Raw genomic sequence first — 17,576 nt, forward strand, 5'->3', positions numbered from 1 at the left:
AAATAATATTAATCTTTAATAATTGTAAGTTTTAATCTAAAACTGTAGAGTTTAATTTCAATTAACACTTGTGAAAGTTAAAATTATGTTTTAAATAGGTCCATTTAGTATTTTAAATTATTAACAATTAAATATGTTAAATAATTTATTTGTTCATTTATTTAGGCGACTAGGTGGTTCAGTGGTTAGCACTGTCCCTGAATGAAAATGAATGAATATATTTATTTATTCATTCATTCATTTTCAGCTTAGTCCCTTTATTATTCTGGGGTCACCACAGCAGAATGAACCGCCAATTTATCCAGCACATGTTTTAGGCCCGTAGCCAGGGGGGGTTCGGAAGACCCACCCCTTACTGGCAATGGTCCAGAATTTGTCCCAAATATTTTTCATGTGTCCAACATCCAGCTGTGCATGAAAAGTCTTCCTTCGCAATTGTATTGATTTGAAATAGAGAAAACATTTTACAAGTAACTTTTATTGTAAATCTTGGACCTTATTCTTGAAAAAATTACCAAATAAAAAGGTCTGATGGACCAAAAGCGGCCGATATTAAAATTGATTTGAATACTATTTGGACTAAAATAGTAAATGTGGTTTTGATGATCCTCAGACAAGATAATTCAGAATAGTGCTTAATATGTCAATAAAAATGCAGTATTTAAATTTCAGAATTAAACAGAAAATGAGGCGTATAGTTGCAAAAAGGTCCACTTTTTGAGAATAAAGAACCACCGCTTTCACTAGGCTGGCTACGGGCCGGGAAACACCCATACACACTCATTCACACACATACACTAAGGACAATTTAGCCTACCCAATTCACCTGTACCACATGTGTTTGGACTTGTGGGTGAAATCGGAGCACCCAGAGGAAACCCACGCCAACACGGGGAGAACATGCAAACTCCACACAGAAATGCCAACTGACCCAGCCGAGGCTCGAACCAGCAACAGCGCTACCCACTGCGCAACCGCCAAAAGAACTGCCCCTCAAAAAACTACCCCAGAACTAGCCACATAGCTAAATTTGATCAGCAGTCCCCATCATTACATTCAATCATTATAATCGATGAAATTTGATATATTCAATCTTAAAGTAGGCATCTCTTGAATCGTGCAATACTGTCTCCTCCTACGTGTCAATCAAACTACACAAGCCACGCCCCCAGCGCCCGGAACTACTTTCTGACGTATTAGGGAGCCAAGGGTCATCGAACATTCGCCTGCCACATACGCCTCTGTCGCACTTGTTTGTTTTTGTCCGAAAAAGAAACAACGTTGGAAAACAGGTGGGTACGACAGCTGCAGCTTGATATTCCTGCATTTTCTCGCGCTTTTAACTGCAGTAATGACTAGAAAGTAATGGCGCGAGCAGGGTAAAACCGGAATGTGTCGAGTTAATGCTGAGGATGCCAGTCCGTCAAAGTAGATCTGTGACGGGATACTTTTGAATGCAAATAGCTTTTTTAATTTTAAAAGTTCACCAGCCTACTGTCAAACATGCGATGAAAGATGCTTTGTTAGGTTTAAAGTTGCCGTGCTGTTCGCGCAAGTCACTGACAGCACTAGCATGCTAATCAGCTTGAAAAAGTTTCACAGGTTAGCCGCATGCTAACTTGACTTCGACCCACAAAATGATCTCATTTTTGTAACATCATCTCAGATTCCATCCCTGCAGCATTTAAAACCTCGCGTATATCCAAAATGACTCGTTTAATTAGCTCTACAGGAGGGTGTGAGCATTTTTGCGGCTAATCGGCTAATTAGCATATGTGTCATTGGAGGGAACATGAGTGTAATTTTTACTCCGCCGATTATATAAATGTCTCCATGACAGCCAGAATGTGAGGATCACTACATATGAATATGATCTGAAGTGTTTATTTAGATTTCTTTAATCGCTGTGAGAGGCTGGTTGTTTAGCTGCTCATTGTTAGCACGTTATGTGGCTTGACCTCCTCACACTTGCATCCCTTAATAAAGGAAGATTTCTGCAATTATTACGACACTTGTGCACATATGATGCACGTAAATGAAAGCTGCATTCAGATTGTGGTGTACAGATGGGTATAATAAGTGTTTAAGCCTCTGTAGGCAGATAAGAGTACATGTGTAAGCTAATAATCCGTAGCAAAGCTACAAGGGCTGCTGGGAAGACACTTAGGGTTTGCACTTTAGAATTGGAGCATCATGCTTTCATCTGGATAGAAAAATGAATTGTCTTGTGATATTATGAATGAACAGCTAACTGAGATTTGTTTTCCACACGCTAACAGGCAGATCTGGGCAAAGACATGGCACGTCTTGTTGCTGTCTGTAGGGATGGGGAGGAGGACTATCTTTTTCTTGCACGGCAGATTCCCTTGTACATCGATGATACACTCACGGTAAGACCACTTAAATGGTTGTTTTACTGTGTTTTCAAGTCTAAGGTCATTGAAGATATTTGCTTTTTTCATGCTCTTATTGTACAAGATTTTTTGCATAAATCGTAGTGTTACCCCTAGTTCGTTAGAAAGAAAATAAAGAAAAAGGACCTCCACTTAAATAACCTTTATTAATTACACAAAAACACTTTGGTAGCGGGTTAGCAGAATAATCACAATTAGGTTTTCATATCAGGTGGAAACGTGCAATATTTTCAGGGTAATTTGGGGCATACCCCAGTCTTAGATAATGTGCAAATATGCAATACTCGATTGTCTTTATAATAGTAATTCAAAACAGTGACATCGACCACCTCCTGAAACAGAGCCAGAAAAGACACCCTTATTACACTACCATCAATATCAAAGCATAAAACATTTAAAATACAACATCCATCACAAACCTTTTAAACCTCAAAGACAACCCTTACAATACACGTACAAAATACAAATACACAGCATGTAGCAAACATGTATCGCAATCATTGATCACATACCTGGACACAGCTATGATAGCTGTTACCCAGCATTAGCAACACCTGCTGCAGGTATCTCCGACTGCACATCCTATTTTAATACACGATTTCAGGCATTACCCCACTTAAAACATCACATAACATGATTCTTCAAACTTCAAACCTTCCATAGCTGGTCCACATTATCTGATCGGCGTTGTCTGCCTGGCGTGCACGCCACACTTCCTCCTCACAACTGCCGCTCCATTCATTACAGCAGCGCATGACCGGAATTTACTGTATTTTACCTAGCCTGCCCCATTACCGTAAATACTCTACAATTTACAACCATTACATTAGGATTGAGCGGTGTCGACCAATTTGGGATCATACAACGTCTAATGTGAAACATCGCGATGGACGATGGCATAATAAATAATTATTTATTTATGAATAAATAATTAATTAAATTATAACAAAGTTATTATTTGTAGCCTACCGTTTCAACTACCTGACCCGCATGGTCTTTGTTTTACCCATAACCAAATCATAAATAAATAAAGATAAGTTACACACAAATCACCACCTGTCAATCACATTTTCTGCAGGACTCTGGCATGAATAGGCAGAGTGATCTGTGTTGTTATAATGGCGTCGACAAACTTGGTTGGTTAAAAAGGTGCACAACCAACAGGAACCAACCAACAGTATCTGAGGTTTTCACTAAAATTACAAAGTACAAGCGTGAAAGTGAAAGATTGAAGCAGTGTACTGACGCTGCGACGCGTAACCTGATAGATTCAAAAGACAGAAGAGTCGTTAGATAGAGACAAGATGAATTAAATATCTTGTTTAACAACTATAGTGAGACGCCATCCAGCGGTACATCCTTGATAAACTGTCTGATGTGCACTGGTCTCTGGGGTTTTGTGCTCAAGACTGCTGGAGCTCAGACCCACGCGTACGAAAGTACCCGCGCATGAAAGTGTGTGTGTGTTTGGTCACGTGATGTGTGTTTTCAGCGGTATTGGACGGAGGGCTTTTCAGAAATGCTAGATGAAACGCCAGTGTGGATGTGGATCGTTTTCGTTCCAAATTGGCATTTTAAAACTAAGACGTATTAGTGTAAACGGGGCCTAAGTGTGTATTTTTCGCGAGTGAGCTGCTGCTGCTTCGACGGGGGCAGGGTGGAGGATCGCGATGCCGGCTCAGCATCGTGATGTCTATGGACGATGGCATCGTCTCTATTGGACCAATAGAACAGTTCTCTCTCTCTCTCTCTCTCTCTCTCTCTCTCACTCTCACTCACTCACTCTCACTCACTCTCACTCACTCTCACTCACTCAGCCAAATCTGGAGCTAATCTAACAAAATAATCAGCAATAACGGTCCAAAAACATGTTACATGTTAGGGAAAAATATGAAATAGAAATGTTTCAAAAGAGCAAAAATCAAGAGAAACTAAAATTATATAAGATTGTGTTGATAGTTTGCAAATTGTTTTGCAATGTTTCGTTTTAGTTAAATGTATTCTCGTTCTATTTCTGAAGATGTTTGGAGACTAAACTATTATTTTAATAAGTATATCTGTTTATTTAAATCTGCTTTGTGAAAGCCTGCATTTTGGACAATGGTTGCAGGAATCGTTTTATTGTTTTGCTTTAGAAAAAATAAGTCGTATAGTCAAGAGAACCTGAAAAGCTTATCAAAATTTGGGATCCCTTTGTAAGTTTCCTGAAGGAAGCTGATACAAATGTTTTTTCTGGATAACTTGTATTACCTGCTATTGATAGGCCGTGGTTGTTATATGATGTACCTTTTATATTGTATCTGTAAATACATGCGTTTACTTTTGTTTGTTTGCATTATTTTTATCATTATTATTTTCATTATTATTTTTTGTATTTTATGTATTTCATGTCTTTTTTTTCTATTTTTGTTTTATCTTTATGTATTATTATTAATATATTTTTTGTATGTTTGGTTTCGATTTCTGTTGTACATGTTAAAAGCTACTAAAATCAATAAACACAGTGTTAAAAAAAGAAAATCTGCTTTGTTCAAATGCACCAATCGGTAGTGCCTATATTCACTGAGAAAGTGTTGAAAATATTCATTTAACTGTACTCATTTATGCTGAGCACTGTATATAAAACTATAAAATCAGGGTTAAAGGTTTGCCTTATTCAGCACAAATAAAGCATAGTTCCTGTATGTTCCCCTGTTTATACTAAGCAAACTGAAGTGACGGTTTTATATTGAACGTGCTTTATTTTGATGATGTACACTAGAGTTTGTTGATTTTATTTTGTAGATGGTGATGGAGTTTCCTGACAGTGTTCTGGACTTTGACAGCTACCAGATCAGCAGTTCACAGATGAAGCAGTTTATTGAGGTAAATGATGGCATTTTATCAGTTAAAAAGGAATCTTACAAAGCCTGCCAAGAATTAGGTCATATTTGACCCTAAAACCCAAAAGGAGAAAACCGAGTATATGTTTTATGTTCTAGATTTACAAATCAAGTCAGCCTTTTTTATTTATCTTTTGTAAATAAAGTCCAAGAAATAATAATATTAATAATATTAATGGGTGACACGGTGGCTCAGTGTTTAGCATTGTCACCTCACAGCAAGAAGGTCACTGGTTTGAGTCCTGGCTGAGTCAGCTGGCATTTCTGTGTGGAGTTTGCATGTTCTCCCTGTGTTTGTGTGGGTTTCCTCCGCGTGGTCCGGTTACCCCCACAGTCCAAACAAATGCGCTATAGGTCAATTGATGAACTAAATTTGCCTTATGTGTGTGGCTTGTGTGTGTGTGTGTGTGAATGCGTGTATGGATGTTTCCTAGTACTGGGTTGCAGCCGGAAGGGTGTGTAACATATGCTGGGTAAGTTGGCGGTTCATTCCGCTGTGGCGACCCTTGATGAATAAAGGGACTAAGCCGAAAATAAATTGAATGAATGAAGAAATAATAATAATACAAATAAGGTTGAGTTACCAATAAATCAACTGTGATGGATTTTTTAATGTATGATTGCAGAAAGTATAGAATAATAATATAATACAATTATATAATGCTTGGCGTTTTAATATGATAATTATCTCAGAAATATGTCCCAATCTTTTCAATTCACTAGCCCATTTTTTTCTAAATAGCCTTTATTCACCTTATTCTTCGCGTACGAGCGGGCGCAGCCATTTGAATCATTTTGGCTCGAGACTTCCGGTCTCATTCACTTCCATTCATTTTTAGACGTTAAAAACAGCTCGTTTTGCTGCTCGATGTTGCAAACTGATATTTTCTCATTATATTATTCTACTTTGTCTGTATAGTCATACAAACACTTGTTTGTAGAGTAAGTAGTTTGACCGTTTTCTGCCGTTTATTATTTCTAGTAATTTCTCCCATAGGTAACTGAATCGGAAGTTCTAAAACAATCGCAAAAACGTGCACTACCGCATTGAGGAATAAGGTCAATAGTGTGTGTGTGAATGAGTGTATGGATGTTTCCCAGTACTGGGTTGCAGCTGGAAGGGGATCCGCTGTGTATAACATATGCTGGGTAAGTTGGCGGTTCATTCCGCTGTGGCGACCCTTGATGAACAAAGGGACTAAGCCGAAAATAAATTGAATGACTGAAATAATAATAATAATAATACAAATAAGGTTGAGTTACCTATAAATCAACTGTGATGGTTTTTTTATGTATGATTGCAGAAAGTATAGGATAATAATGTAATACAATTATATAATGCTTGGTGTTTTAATATGATAATGCTATCTCAGAAATATGTCCCAATCTTATTCACTAGCCCATTTTTCTAAATAGCCTTTATGTTAATATGACAAAGAAAACAGACATTGCACAATTGTGATTTATCTCCCTGTTTTTAATAGAAATCCCTCACATCTCTGTCCACATTTTTAATCATTGCACCTTTTGTAATTCTTTTTTCCATCTAATGCTTTAAATGGTGCTGCTTTTAATATTTTTTAAAGCTGATGAATAGAGCCTATTTCAAAATGTGGGAACACACTTTGAAAAATCCATGAGTGTTCTAGTTGGTCATAGAAAAGATTAAAGCAACATACACGTACAGTATGTAACAATGCATTAGTAGTTTTTACTGTCGACCATCAGTTTGAGCATTAATCCGCTAAACAGGCCTGTGCAAAAATTCTGGCTTTTATATGGCATCCTATGAAGTAAAACAGCAGATTATAGTGTGTTTTTAAACACATTTACTATGTTTACTATATTCTGAGAGCTGAGCTGCTTATTTTGATTTTCTCAGACACATCATGGCAAATGCGCAAAGGTGTCTCTCACATTCATACACTATAATCTCAATTTAAAAGCCAGAAACTAAGCTTTTTTGCATTGCAACTAATGATTAACAGTAAAAATGACAAATTTTATCTCTTATTAACAGGGAAAACCACCAACAATCAAGAATGCATGATTATAAGCTGTCATGGTTTTGCAATCAAAAAATGTGATTATAATAGAAGTCAATGGGGAAAAAGCAGCCACAAACATAATGAAAGGGTTGTACGTTTGCCCACAGTGTATTGAGTTTTTAAAAATGTTCAAAGCATTTTCCCAAAGTATGTGTCAAAATAAGATTTGTCAGCAAAAATCATTCCAATTGCTGAAACACAGAGAAAGTAGAGGCCAAATTAAGACTCAAAATCACCACAGAGTGGATGAAAACATCCCCAAGGGGCACACAAGGGTTAACACATCCATGTTTTTCCTGCTAAAATAGACTTATTAATTTGAGCATTTGGTGTTATGCTTATACTATAATTTAAAGTTTAATTTTGATGGTCATTAGTATGAAGAATAATGTCTCCTCAATCTACAACAGCGATTACTATTGCATTCTTGGAGTGAACCTGAAAGAAGTGCATTGGCAGTTGTGTGTACACTTTAACCACAGTTACTCTCAAAGTATCATGGGGCATACCAATAAAGTGGAGTTTAAGCTTCCATCTTGACTACCTGCTGTGTTTTGTTCTCCAGCATCACAGCATGCTGAAGCAGCAGGACCTGAACATGGCGTTGATGGTGATGTCGCGCGAAGTATTCAGCGCTCTTTCTCAGTCGGTGCCGTGTGTGGGCTGTCGGCGCAGCGTGGAGCGGCTCTTCTCTCAGCTCACAGACTCTGGCTATTTCGCGCTGGAACCGCTCACTGTGGGATCATCTGGAGTGCTTTCAGTCACACGCGCATGTATCACAGACCCCAGGAAGCTCTACACACTGTTTTATGTTCATGGGTAAGTGCTACAAACACTGTTTAGGGTCCAATTGAAGTCAATATAAAAGAATTACTAAAAAATATTTGTTTAAATGTGTTTGTATTTTTTTCAATGCAAGTTATTTAAAGGGATAGGTCTCCCCAAAAATTAAAATTACCTCACTATTTACTTGCACTCAAGTGAACTTCTTTCTTCTGTTAAACACAAAGCAAGATATCTCTCTGTAAAAACCTTCATAATGCAGAATTAAAAGTTAATATATGCATAATATTAAGTTAAATGTAGATTAATTCTCCTGAAAAAACATTCAGTCATTCACATCCATTATTGGAACAAAAAAATGCCATGGAAGTCAACAGAACTTCTTCAGAATATCTTCCTATTCCTTCGAATAGATTTGGAACAAGTGGAAGATGAGTAAATGATGACCCAAGAAAGATTTTTGGGTGAAATATCCCTTTATTTTATCCCTTTATTTGGGCCATGTGTACTGGAACTTTTCATTTTCATAAAGCTAGTGAGCTTCCAGTGAACTGTCATGCTTGGGCTGCACGATAACAGAAAAAATACTAATCAAGATTATTTCGCTCAAAATCTTAATCACGATTAATAATGACGATTATTCCTTTATATATATATATATATATATAACCTCATCAAGATGGCGACCTCATCAACCTCATCAAGATGGCGCCGCGGATGGCCGCTTCGGTGTGGGGCTGTCCAGTGTTTGCACTGTTTTTGTTAGTCTGTCCTGTTTTATGTTTATCAAATACGATCAGTTACACCAGGGACGAGCTGCTGAACATTCGGCAGTGCACACCAACTAATCAAGAACTGGATTTTGATTTTTGTGGCGTTTTGCGGAACATTGTGGTCGGCGGAGCAGCCGCATTGTGGAAACGCTACAAGACGCGCAAGCGTGGGAAGCGAGCCGGCGCGCTCGTCAGGCTAAGACAGCGCGGCTTCAGAACGGCGCTGCCCAGCATTCACCTGGCGAATCTCCGCTCTCTTCCTAATAAAATGGACGAACTACTTCTGCTCACATGCAAAAACAAGAACTTTAACAACTCTGCTGTCCTGTGTTTCACGGAAACCTGGCTAAACGAAGCCATTCCGGACAGCGCATTAAACCTACCGGACTTTCAGCTGTACAGAGCAGATCGCGATACGGAGTCAACGGGCAAAACGCGCGGTGGTGGGACATGCTTTTACATCAACAGAAGGTGGTGTACGGATGTAACTGTGTTAAAGAAGATGTGCTGTCCTGATGTGGAAGTGCTTTTCATTAACTGTAAGCCGTTTTATTCACCAAGAGAGTTTTCCTCGTTCATTCTCGTCTGTGTTTACATTCCACCGCAAGCACACGTGAGTACTGCACTGCAACAGCTGACTGATCTGATCACAGAAACAGAACAACAACACCCGGACTCTGCTTTTATCATACTTGGGGACTTTAATCAGGCAAAACTCACACATGAGCTGCCTAAATTCAAACAGCACATTACATGCCCCACCAGAGACAATAACATTTTAGACCATTGCTACACCACAATAAAGGATGCATATCGCTCCGTCGCCAGAGCAGCTCTAGGACTCTCCGATCACTGCCTGGTTCATCTTATACCAACTTACAGGCAAAAACTTAAAACTACTAAGCCAGTATTAAGGACTGTCAAGAGATGGACCAACGACACAGAGCAGGTCTTACAAGCCTGTTTTGAATGCACTGACTGGAATGTTTTTGAAGCTGCAGCCACAGATCTGGACGAGCTCACAGAGACTGTAACATCATACATCAGTTTCTGTGAGGAGTTATGCATCCCTACCAGGACCTACTTGTCATTTAACAATGATAAACCATGGTTCACACCAAAACTCAGACAGCTTCGTCAGGCCAAAGAGGATGCTTACAGGAGTGGTGACAGGATCCTGTACAATCAGGCCAGGAACACATTGACAAAGGAGATTGGTGTGGCTAAGAAAAGCTATGCCAAAAAGCTGCAAAACCAGTTTTCAGCTAACGACCCTGCATCAGTGTGGAGAGGCTTAAAAGATTTCACTAATTACAAGACACCGTCCCCCAGTATCGACAGCAATAAACATATTGCAAACGAGCTGAATATGTTCTACTGTAGGTTTGACACCTATGACCAGACACCTCACACCCGCCCGGACCATCTCCCTACACAGCCATCAACACCACATCAACACAGCCTGGACCATCGCCCTACACAGCCATCAACACCTCCAGCCATCTTCCTCTCCCCCCCTGCTCTTCAGATCAGTGAGGATCATGTGCGTCAGATCTTCAGTAAACAGAAGAGAAGGAAAGCACCAGGGCCAGATGGTGTCTCACCAGCCTGTCTGAGAACCTGCGCTGACCAGCTGGCTCCCATTTTCTCACATATCTTCAATAGATCACTGGAACAGCGCAAAGTTCCATCCTGCTTTAAGCGCTCCACCATCATCCCAATCCCGAAGAAGCCAAAGATCACAGGACTCAATGACTACAGACCTGTGGCCTTAACATCTGTGGCCATGAAGTCATTCGAAAGACTGGTGCTAGCATATCTGAAGGACATCACTGGACCTCTGCTGGACCCCCTGCAGTTCGCCTATAGAGCAAACCGGTCTGTGGATGATGCAGTCAACATGGGACTGCATTATACCCTACAACATCTGGACAAACCAGGGAACTACGCAAGGATTCTGTTTGTGGACTTCAGTTCTGCCTTTAACACCATCGTCCCATCACTGCTTGAGTACAAACTGGCCCAGCTCTCTGTTCCTAGCTCTGTCTGTCAATGGATCACCAGCTTTCTGACAGATAGACAACAGCTAGTCAGAATGGGCAAAATCACATCCGACAGCCGCACCATCAGCACTGGTGCCCCCCAGGGATGTGTTCTTTCTCCACTGCTCTTCTCCCTGTACACCAACGACTGCACTGCAAAAGACCCCTCCATCAAACTCATTAAGTTTGCAGACGACACTACTGTTATCGGCCTCATCCAGAACGGTGACGAGTCTGCATACAGACAGGAGGTGGAGCGGCTGGCGTTATGGTGCAGATACAACAACCTGGAGCTGAACACGCTCAAAACAGTGGAGATGATAGTGGACTTCAGGAGAAACCCCCCTGCACTCCCCCCACTCACCATCATGAACAGCACTGTGGCTGCAGTAGAGTCATTCAGGTTCCTGGGCACCACCATCTCTCAGGATCTGAAGTGGGACATTCATATAGACTCTATTGTGAAGAAAGCCCAGCAGAGACTGTACTTCCTTCGTCAGCTGAGGAAGTTCAACCTGCCACAGGAGCTGCTCGTACAGTTCTACTCAGCTGTCATCCAATCCATCCTCTGCACTTCAATCACCGTCTGGTTCGGCTCAGCTGCCAAAACTGACCTCCGTAGACTACAGCGAATAGTCCGGACTGCTGAACGAATCACTGGCACAACCCTTCCTACACTTCAAGAACTGTACTCTTCCAGAGTGAGTAAAAGGGCTCGCAAAATCACTCTGGACGCCTCACACCCAGCACACTACCTGTTCGAACTGTTACCGTCTGGTCGGCGCTTCAGAGCACCAAGCACAAAAACAGCCAGACACAGGAAAAGTTTCTTTCCTCAGGCTGTCTACCTTATGAACAGTTAAATATTCCCCTACTGTGCAATAAATATGTGCAATACTTTCTCATACGCACTTGTACACAGCACCTTATATCAATATACAATGCAATACTTTCTACATTCGCACTTGTACACAGCACCTTATAACCTGTATATTTATAACAATCTGTACATACAACTCAACATCCAGGTTTCTTGACTAACCGCATCTGTTTAATGTTCATCATTTTTTTATTATTATTATTTTATTTTTTCAGATTTATTTTGTGTTGTCACTTGTCACTTTATGTACACTGGAAGCTTCTGTAGCCAAAACAAATTCCTTGTGTGTGTGAAGCACACTTGGAAAAAAAAACTGATTCTGATTCTGATTCTGATATATATATATATATATATATATATATATATATATATATATATATATATATATATATATATATATATATATATATATATATATATATATATATATATTATTATTATTATTATTATTATTATTAAACTTCACAGCCACAAATATAAAAAACACAACTTGTAATAAAACTGGGCAGGGATTAGATCATACCTGCCAACATTCTCGTTTTTCCTGGGAGTCTCCTGTATTTCAGACCCATCTCCCGCCCACCTCCCGTATTGTTTTGTCTCCCGTAAAACTCCCGAAATCCTCCCCGCTCCTCAGCTTTTTGGTTCAGTTCCCATGCGCACCAACGCGCAACCATCTTCATACCTGCTCCCCAGTACGCGTGCACCTTCACCCCCGCTCTTCAGTTCGCACGTGGACCTTCTCTCCCCCCCAAAATTGTGTGATAATGTAAAACGTATGAACGCATCTCTCTGTAAAAACCTTCATAATGAAGAATTAAAAGTTAATATATGCATAATATTAAGTTAAATGTAGATTAATTCTCCTGAAGTGGAGATTTATGGCTCAGTGCAGTCTTTAAAAAAATCTTGTAGTTTTAACTATATGGACACAAGTTGATAAAGTGCTATAAAAGAAACGCTTAAGTGGGTTGTTTTCTTTCTATATAGCAAAAACAATATGCAGTGTCTATCTTTGAAGACATTATTTTAATCTATTATTCACCATCATAGCCTCACTGTCCAATCAAAAGCTATTATTTATAATCATAACCTCACTGTCCAATCAAGTTCCAGCATTATCTGTGTCATCTTTGAATGTGTTTTTGTAATGGATGTGTTTTCCCCCTTTTATAGGTCAAAGTTAAACAACGTAATTGATTCCATTCCCAAGAGTAAGAAGAACAAACGCTGTCAGCTGCACTCGTTAGACACACACAAACCAAAGCCTTTAGGGTGAGTACTTAACTTTTTTTTTTTTAAAGATGTTAGTTACTTTGTTGACAATATTTGTTAGAAATGTTTGGACGATGTTCCTGTAATGAGCATATGAGTCTGTGGTTGTGCAGGGGCAGCTGGATGGATGTGTGGGAACTGATGTCACAGGACTGTCGTGATGAAGTGGTTTTGATTGACAGCTCATCTCTGTTGGAGACTCTGGAGACGTACCTGCGTAAACACCGGTATGAGATCCCCAGATTCCCTTTAAAGTACCAAATATGTGTGTGTGTTTTTTTTCATTAGTGATGTACTGATGTAGATTTGTCATGGCTGATTCCATTCCAAGCAAATTGGTTGATTCTGATACTGATTTGTTGATTATTTTTCTTCTTCTTTAAGCTATGTAGAGAGAGAAGTGAAATGTGACTGCGTGTTGTGCAAGTTGTTAATTTGCTGTATCAGGCTGAACTGTAGCAGCAAAGATGCTGCATGCATTAGCTTGGGCAGGCAGTGATTTTAAAGAAACAGTTCACACAATTTAAATTGTAATCATTTACTCACCCTTCACTTGTGCCAAACCTGTTTGGGTTTGTTTCTGATGAACACAGAGCAATATATAATGAATAATGTTGGGGAAAAAGTCAATTTTGGTCCAAATGGAACCAACATTTTCCCCACATGCTTTTTGCACAACATTCTTCAGAGTATCTTGTTTTAGGGTAAACTGAAAAAAGAAATTCATTAATGTTTAAGGCCACTTGAGTGAGAGTAAAAGGTCAGGAAATTGTATTTTTTGGGAGGGTAAACAATCCTATTAAATTTAAATCTAGAGAAGACATAGTGATCAGATTTTAGGTTTGTGAAATAAAACATGCCTATACAGAACAAAAACAGTAGACATGCTGAGTGAAAATATAAACATCCGACCCTCAGTTTAATATTTAGGATTTTTCACACACAAAAATAGCACCCATCCTGCTCATTTTTTGCAACTTTAATGTTGTAAACGTCATGGAATTTTACAAGTGTGACACAAATGTAAGGTTAATATTTCTAAAAATGTGTTAAAGTTGGAATATCTGTTAAAGCTGTTTACTTTGTGATTATAAAATAATTCAAATGCAGTTTGTGTGTTGGGCGAATTAAAACAAACAACAACAACAAAATAGGATGGTTAATCCTCGGTTAATGAATTACTCTCTAGTTTTCATTTTATTTTCCCACCTGATTTCACTTTGTTTATTTGTTTTATTTATTTATACTGGGACAATATTCAACATGACATGTGCCAGAGTTGGCTTTAAAGCTAGTTTACATCTGTAGTTCCTGGGCAGGATATTGTAACAATATTCAATTAGAAAATAGTACAATACACACTTGTAGTACAACGCACACACTTCATCATAGTCAATACAATTAAATCAAATCTGTGATTTACATATTTGATTTTCCTTAAGCCAAACTTTTAAGTACAATTTTTTAAATATTAAAAGTGCTGCTCTAATATGCAGCAGTATTTTGACTGAAAAAGATGATTTCCAAAAACAGTTCTCTTGAGTTTAAGGGCGTACTCACACTAGCTACGTTGCCTTGATCCGTGCTGAAGCACGCTTGTCCCCTCTCCCCCTCGGCCTGCACACACTGCATTTTTTTACCTTCTGAGCCGGAGCACGCTTGTGTCATCGATGATGCGACCGTTCAGTTTAACAGGAAGAGAAGCGCTCTCGCTCAGCACAGTTGGACATTGCTTTACTTCAATTGTTTGGTATTATTTATCGTCGTTTGTGATGCAGTGACACACAGTTAAATATTTTGCGGAACAGATCCACCACTTTTGATGCTCATAAATGATCATAAAAGTCCTCGTGCTGCAGGAATTAGGAGGGTTGCTGAAGGTATCAGCTGACATGCAGCAAGGGGTTTGTGTCTTTAATAAACTATGATGGTTTGCGTTCATTGAACAGTAAGAATAATTAAGGAGCCCATATTATGGGTTTTTGAAAATGCCCTTCCATGTAGTGTGTAACACAGCTCTAAGTGAAGTGAAATATCCAGCTAAGGCTTAAATCTGTAAGTGTACAGTGTTTAAAACTATTGATTCATCTATAAAAGAGTCGACTCATAGTGCTTCAAACGAGTCGTCTTGATAACGAGTCATTAGGTGTTTCGAGATGATGCGGCTACGAAACACAAGCCTCGCCAGTAGTTACGCGCGCAAACCAGGGAGATTTGAAACCTGCGGGCCCGCCCACTAACACAGAAAAAACACTAGACACACACACACAGACGCCGCCGGTCGAATGAAGTCACGCTGTGCTCAGATGGATAATATTGACAGTCTCTACCCAAAGATGAAACTGTGAAGAGTCAGTGGTTGAGGTTTATTCACTAGTGTAAGTAAGTGCGATTAAAATTGTTGCCTCGTTTACTCTAGCTTGCAAATTATGTATTTATTGTGTTTTGTTACTTGTTAACCTGGTACAGTACACGCGGTTACTCTTTATATTCTCTTATCGCATGTAAGCCACGTTGAAAACGCGACGCGTGCCGCTTTGTTTACAGATTTAACGTTAAATGCTTTTGTGAGGTCGCGTTCCACTGCCGTTTGTCGTTGCTATGGCCATCGTAAGCTAGGAGACAGGAGACTCGTGTCGATCTCCCTAGTTCTGAGGAGGAGCGTGATGTGTGTGTGTGTTTGTGTTTGTGTGTGAGAAAGAGAGAAAAAGAGCAGGTCGTGTGTGTGTGTGTGTGTGTGTGTGTGTGTGTGTGTGTGTGTGTGTGTGTGTGTGTGTGAGAGAAAGAGAAAGAGCAGGTAAAGTGGCTAGGAGACTCGCGTCGATCTCCCCAGTTCTTCTGAGGAGGGTTGTGTGTGTGAAAAAAGCCTTACACTATGAAGCGTGTGTGCACTGTGACTACTTTTATATTGCTGATTACCAGCTGGGCATTTCACTCTGTCTCGCGCTGAAGGCTGTCAGTTTCGACCAATCGCAGCAGGCTGTCATCGGTCCAATCAGCGCAGATTAGCTTCGCGCTGAGGAAGGGTTGGGTACAAATGAATCGCTGAACGATTCATATGGGAGTCGCTGGGATAATTAGGTAAAAATAAATGCAGATTATAAGACCATCAAAGTGTTTTTTGACCTTGCATGCATATTAGACTGTTGTTGGAGACCCTTACAACCTAAATATGACCCTATTTCATGTATAATATGGGCTCTTTAATAAACCTATATGAAACAGTCCCTTAAAAGTCACGTCGTGTCTTCAGTTTCAGGCAAAGGCGCGCTTTGCTCTCACACTACAAGTGTACCGCGGCAAAGCCCAACCGAAACGTGCTCTGGCACACCTCTTCTAAGTGGGCCAGGGCCGGCCAACTGAACCATGCCAGGGCACTATTTAAAGTACTCACACTTGTCAAACAAACCGGAAAACTTGCCCGGGCACGGTTCAGATAGTCTAGTCAGAGTGAACCCTAACTGAACAATCACCTCTAACCGATGACCTAGTCTGCCTTGTATTATCCTTACAGAAAATCACACATTGTTTGGGAGGTGGTGGTGCAAAATCAATAAATATTTCATACATTAAACACACATCAGCATAAAATAAAAAGGTGTCAGTAATTTATGTTGAATACAATTACACTAGTGAAAGCTCCTTGGCTTATCAGCTAAAATTGACAAATTTTGATGCTTTTTTTTTTCTTGTATTGTCATTCTCAGGTTTTGTACTGACTGTAAGAACAAGGTTTTGAGAGCATATAACATCCTGGTGGGGGATCTGGACAGCAGTAAGGAGAAGGGCTACTGTGCGGCACTGTATGAGGGGTTACGCTGCTGTCCTCACGAGCGCCACATCCACGTCTGCTGCGAGACAGACTTCATCGCTCACTTACTGGGCCGAGCAGAGCCAGAGTTTGCAGGGGGTTATGAGTGAGTGGTTCAGTCCATGCGGACCTTGTTTGACTATATATCATGCATGCAACATTATTAATACTATGCCAGGGTTCCCACGCTTCTTAAAAGTACTCAGACATTTGATTTTAAGACATGGAAAGTACTTGAAAACAAACATCGGTCCTTGAAAGTGCTTGTATTAAAAGTTTATGGTGTTATTTCAACAGTTGTACTGTGCTGCTTTTAAAACTGAACGAAAAAACTTAATTTAAAAATATTAAAATTAAATCTTAGACATGAATTATGACACATATTGCATTTTATCAATACTCCAGAAACCACAATTGAATATAATCTGTATTGAATTCAACTAATTGTATTAAACATGACTTTAAAATAGTTGTTTAAAAACGGTCTACATTTCTGAAAATGACACATCTGAAACATCATTATGACATTTTAATGTAAATATTAAGTGTAAGTGAAATGTTAAGTACAGGGAGGACTTTTGTGGCACTATGAATGCTGGAATTACAAAGGTGCTTGATTTAACATGACTAAAAAGACTTTGAATTTGGTGTCCATGAATGAGTGGGAA

The 17,576-nt window shown here is 39.5% G+C and overlaps 1 protein-coding gene across 2 annotated transcripts in view; it reads left to right on the forward strand.

Moving 5' to 3' along the window:
• The first annotated feature begins 1,191 nt into the window (after positions 1-1,191).
• Positions 1,192-17,576, forward strand: part of ggnbp2 (gametogenetin binding protein 2) — a 36,218-nt gene continuing 19,833 nt past the window's right edge. For both annotated transcript variants that reach the window (XM_056457244.1, XM_056457245.1), the window contains exons 1-7: positions 1,192-1,292; positions 2,280-2,390; positions 5,199-5,279; positions 7,910-8,163; positions 12,999-13,097; positions 13,211-13,324; positions 16,805-17,014. In XM_056457244.1, the coding sequence (XP_056313219.1) occupies positions 2,298-2,390; positions 5,199-5,279; positions 7,910-8,163; positions 12,999-13,097; positions 13,211-13,324; positions 16,805-17,014 (851 nt within the window). In that variant the 5' untranslated portion in view covers positions 1,192-1,292; positions 2,280-2,297. The remainder of the gene's footprint in view (positions 1,293-2,279; positions 2,391-5,198; positions 5,280-7,909; positions 8,164-12,998; positions 13,098-13,210; positions 13,325-16,804; positions 17,015-17,576) is intronic.

The sequence above is a fragment of the Danio aesculapii genome, chromosome 5 (assembly GCF_903798145.1).
Source record: "Danio aesculapii chromosome 5, fDanAes4.1, whole genome shotgun sequence".
Classification (NCBI taxonomy): Eukaryota; Metazoa; Chordata; class Actinopteri; order Cypriniformes; family Danionidae; genus Danio; species Danio aesculapii.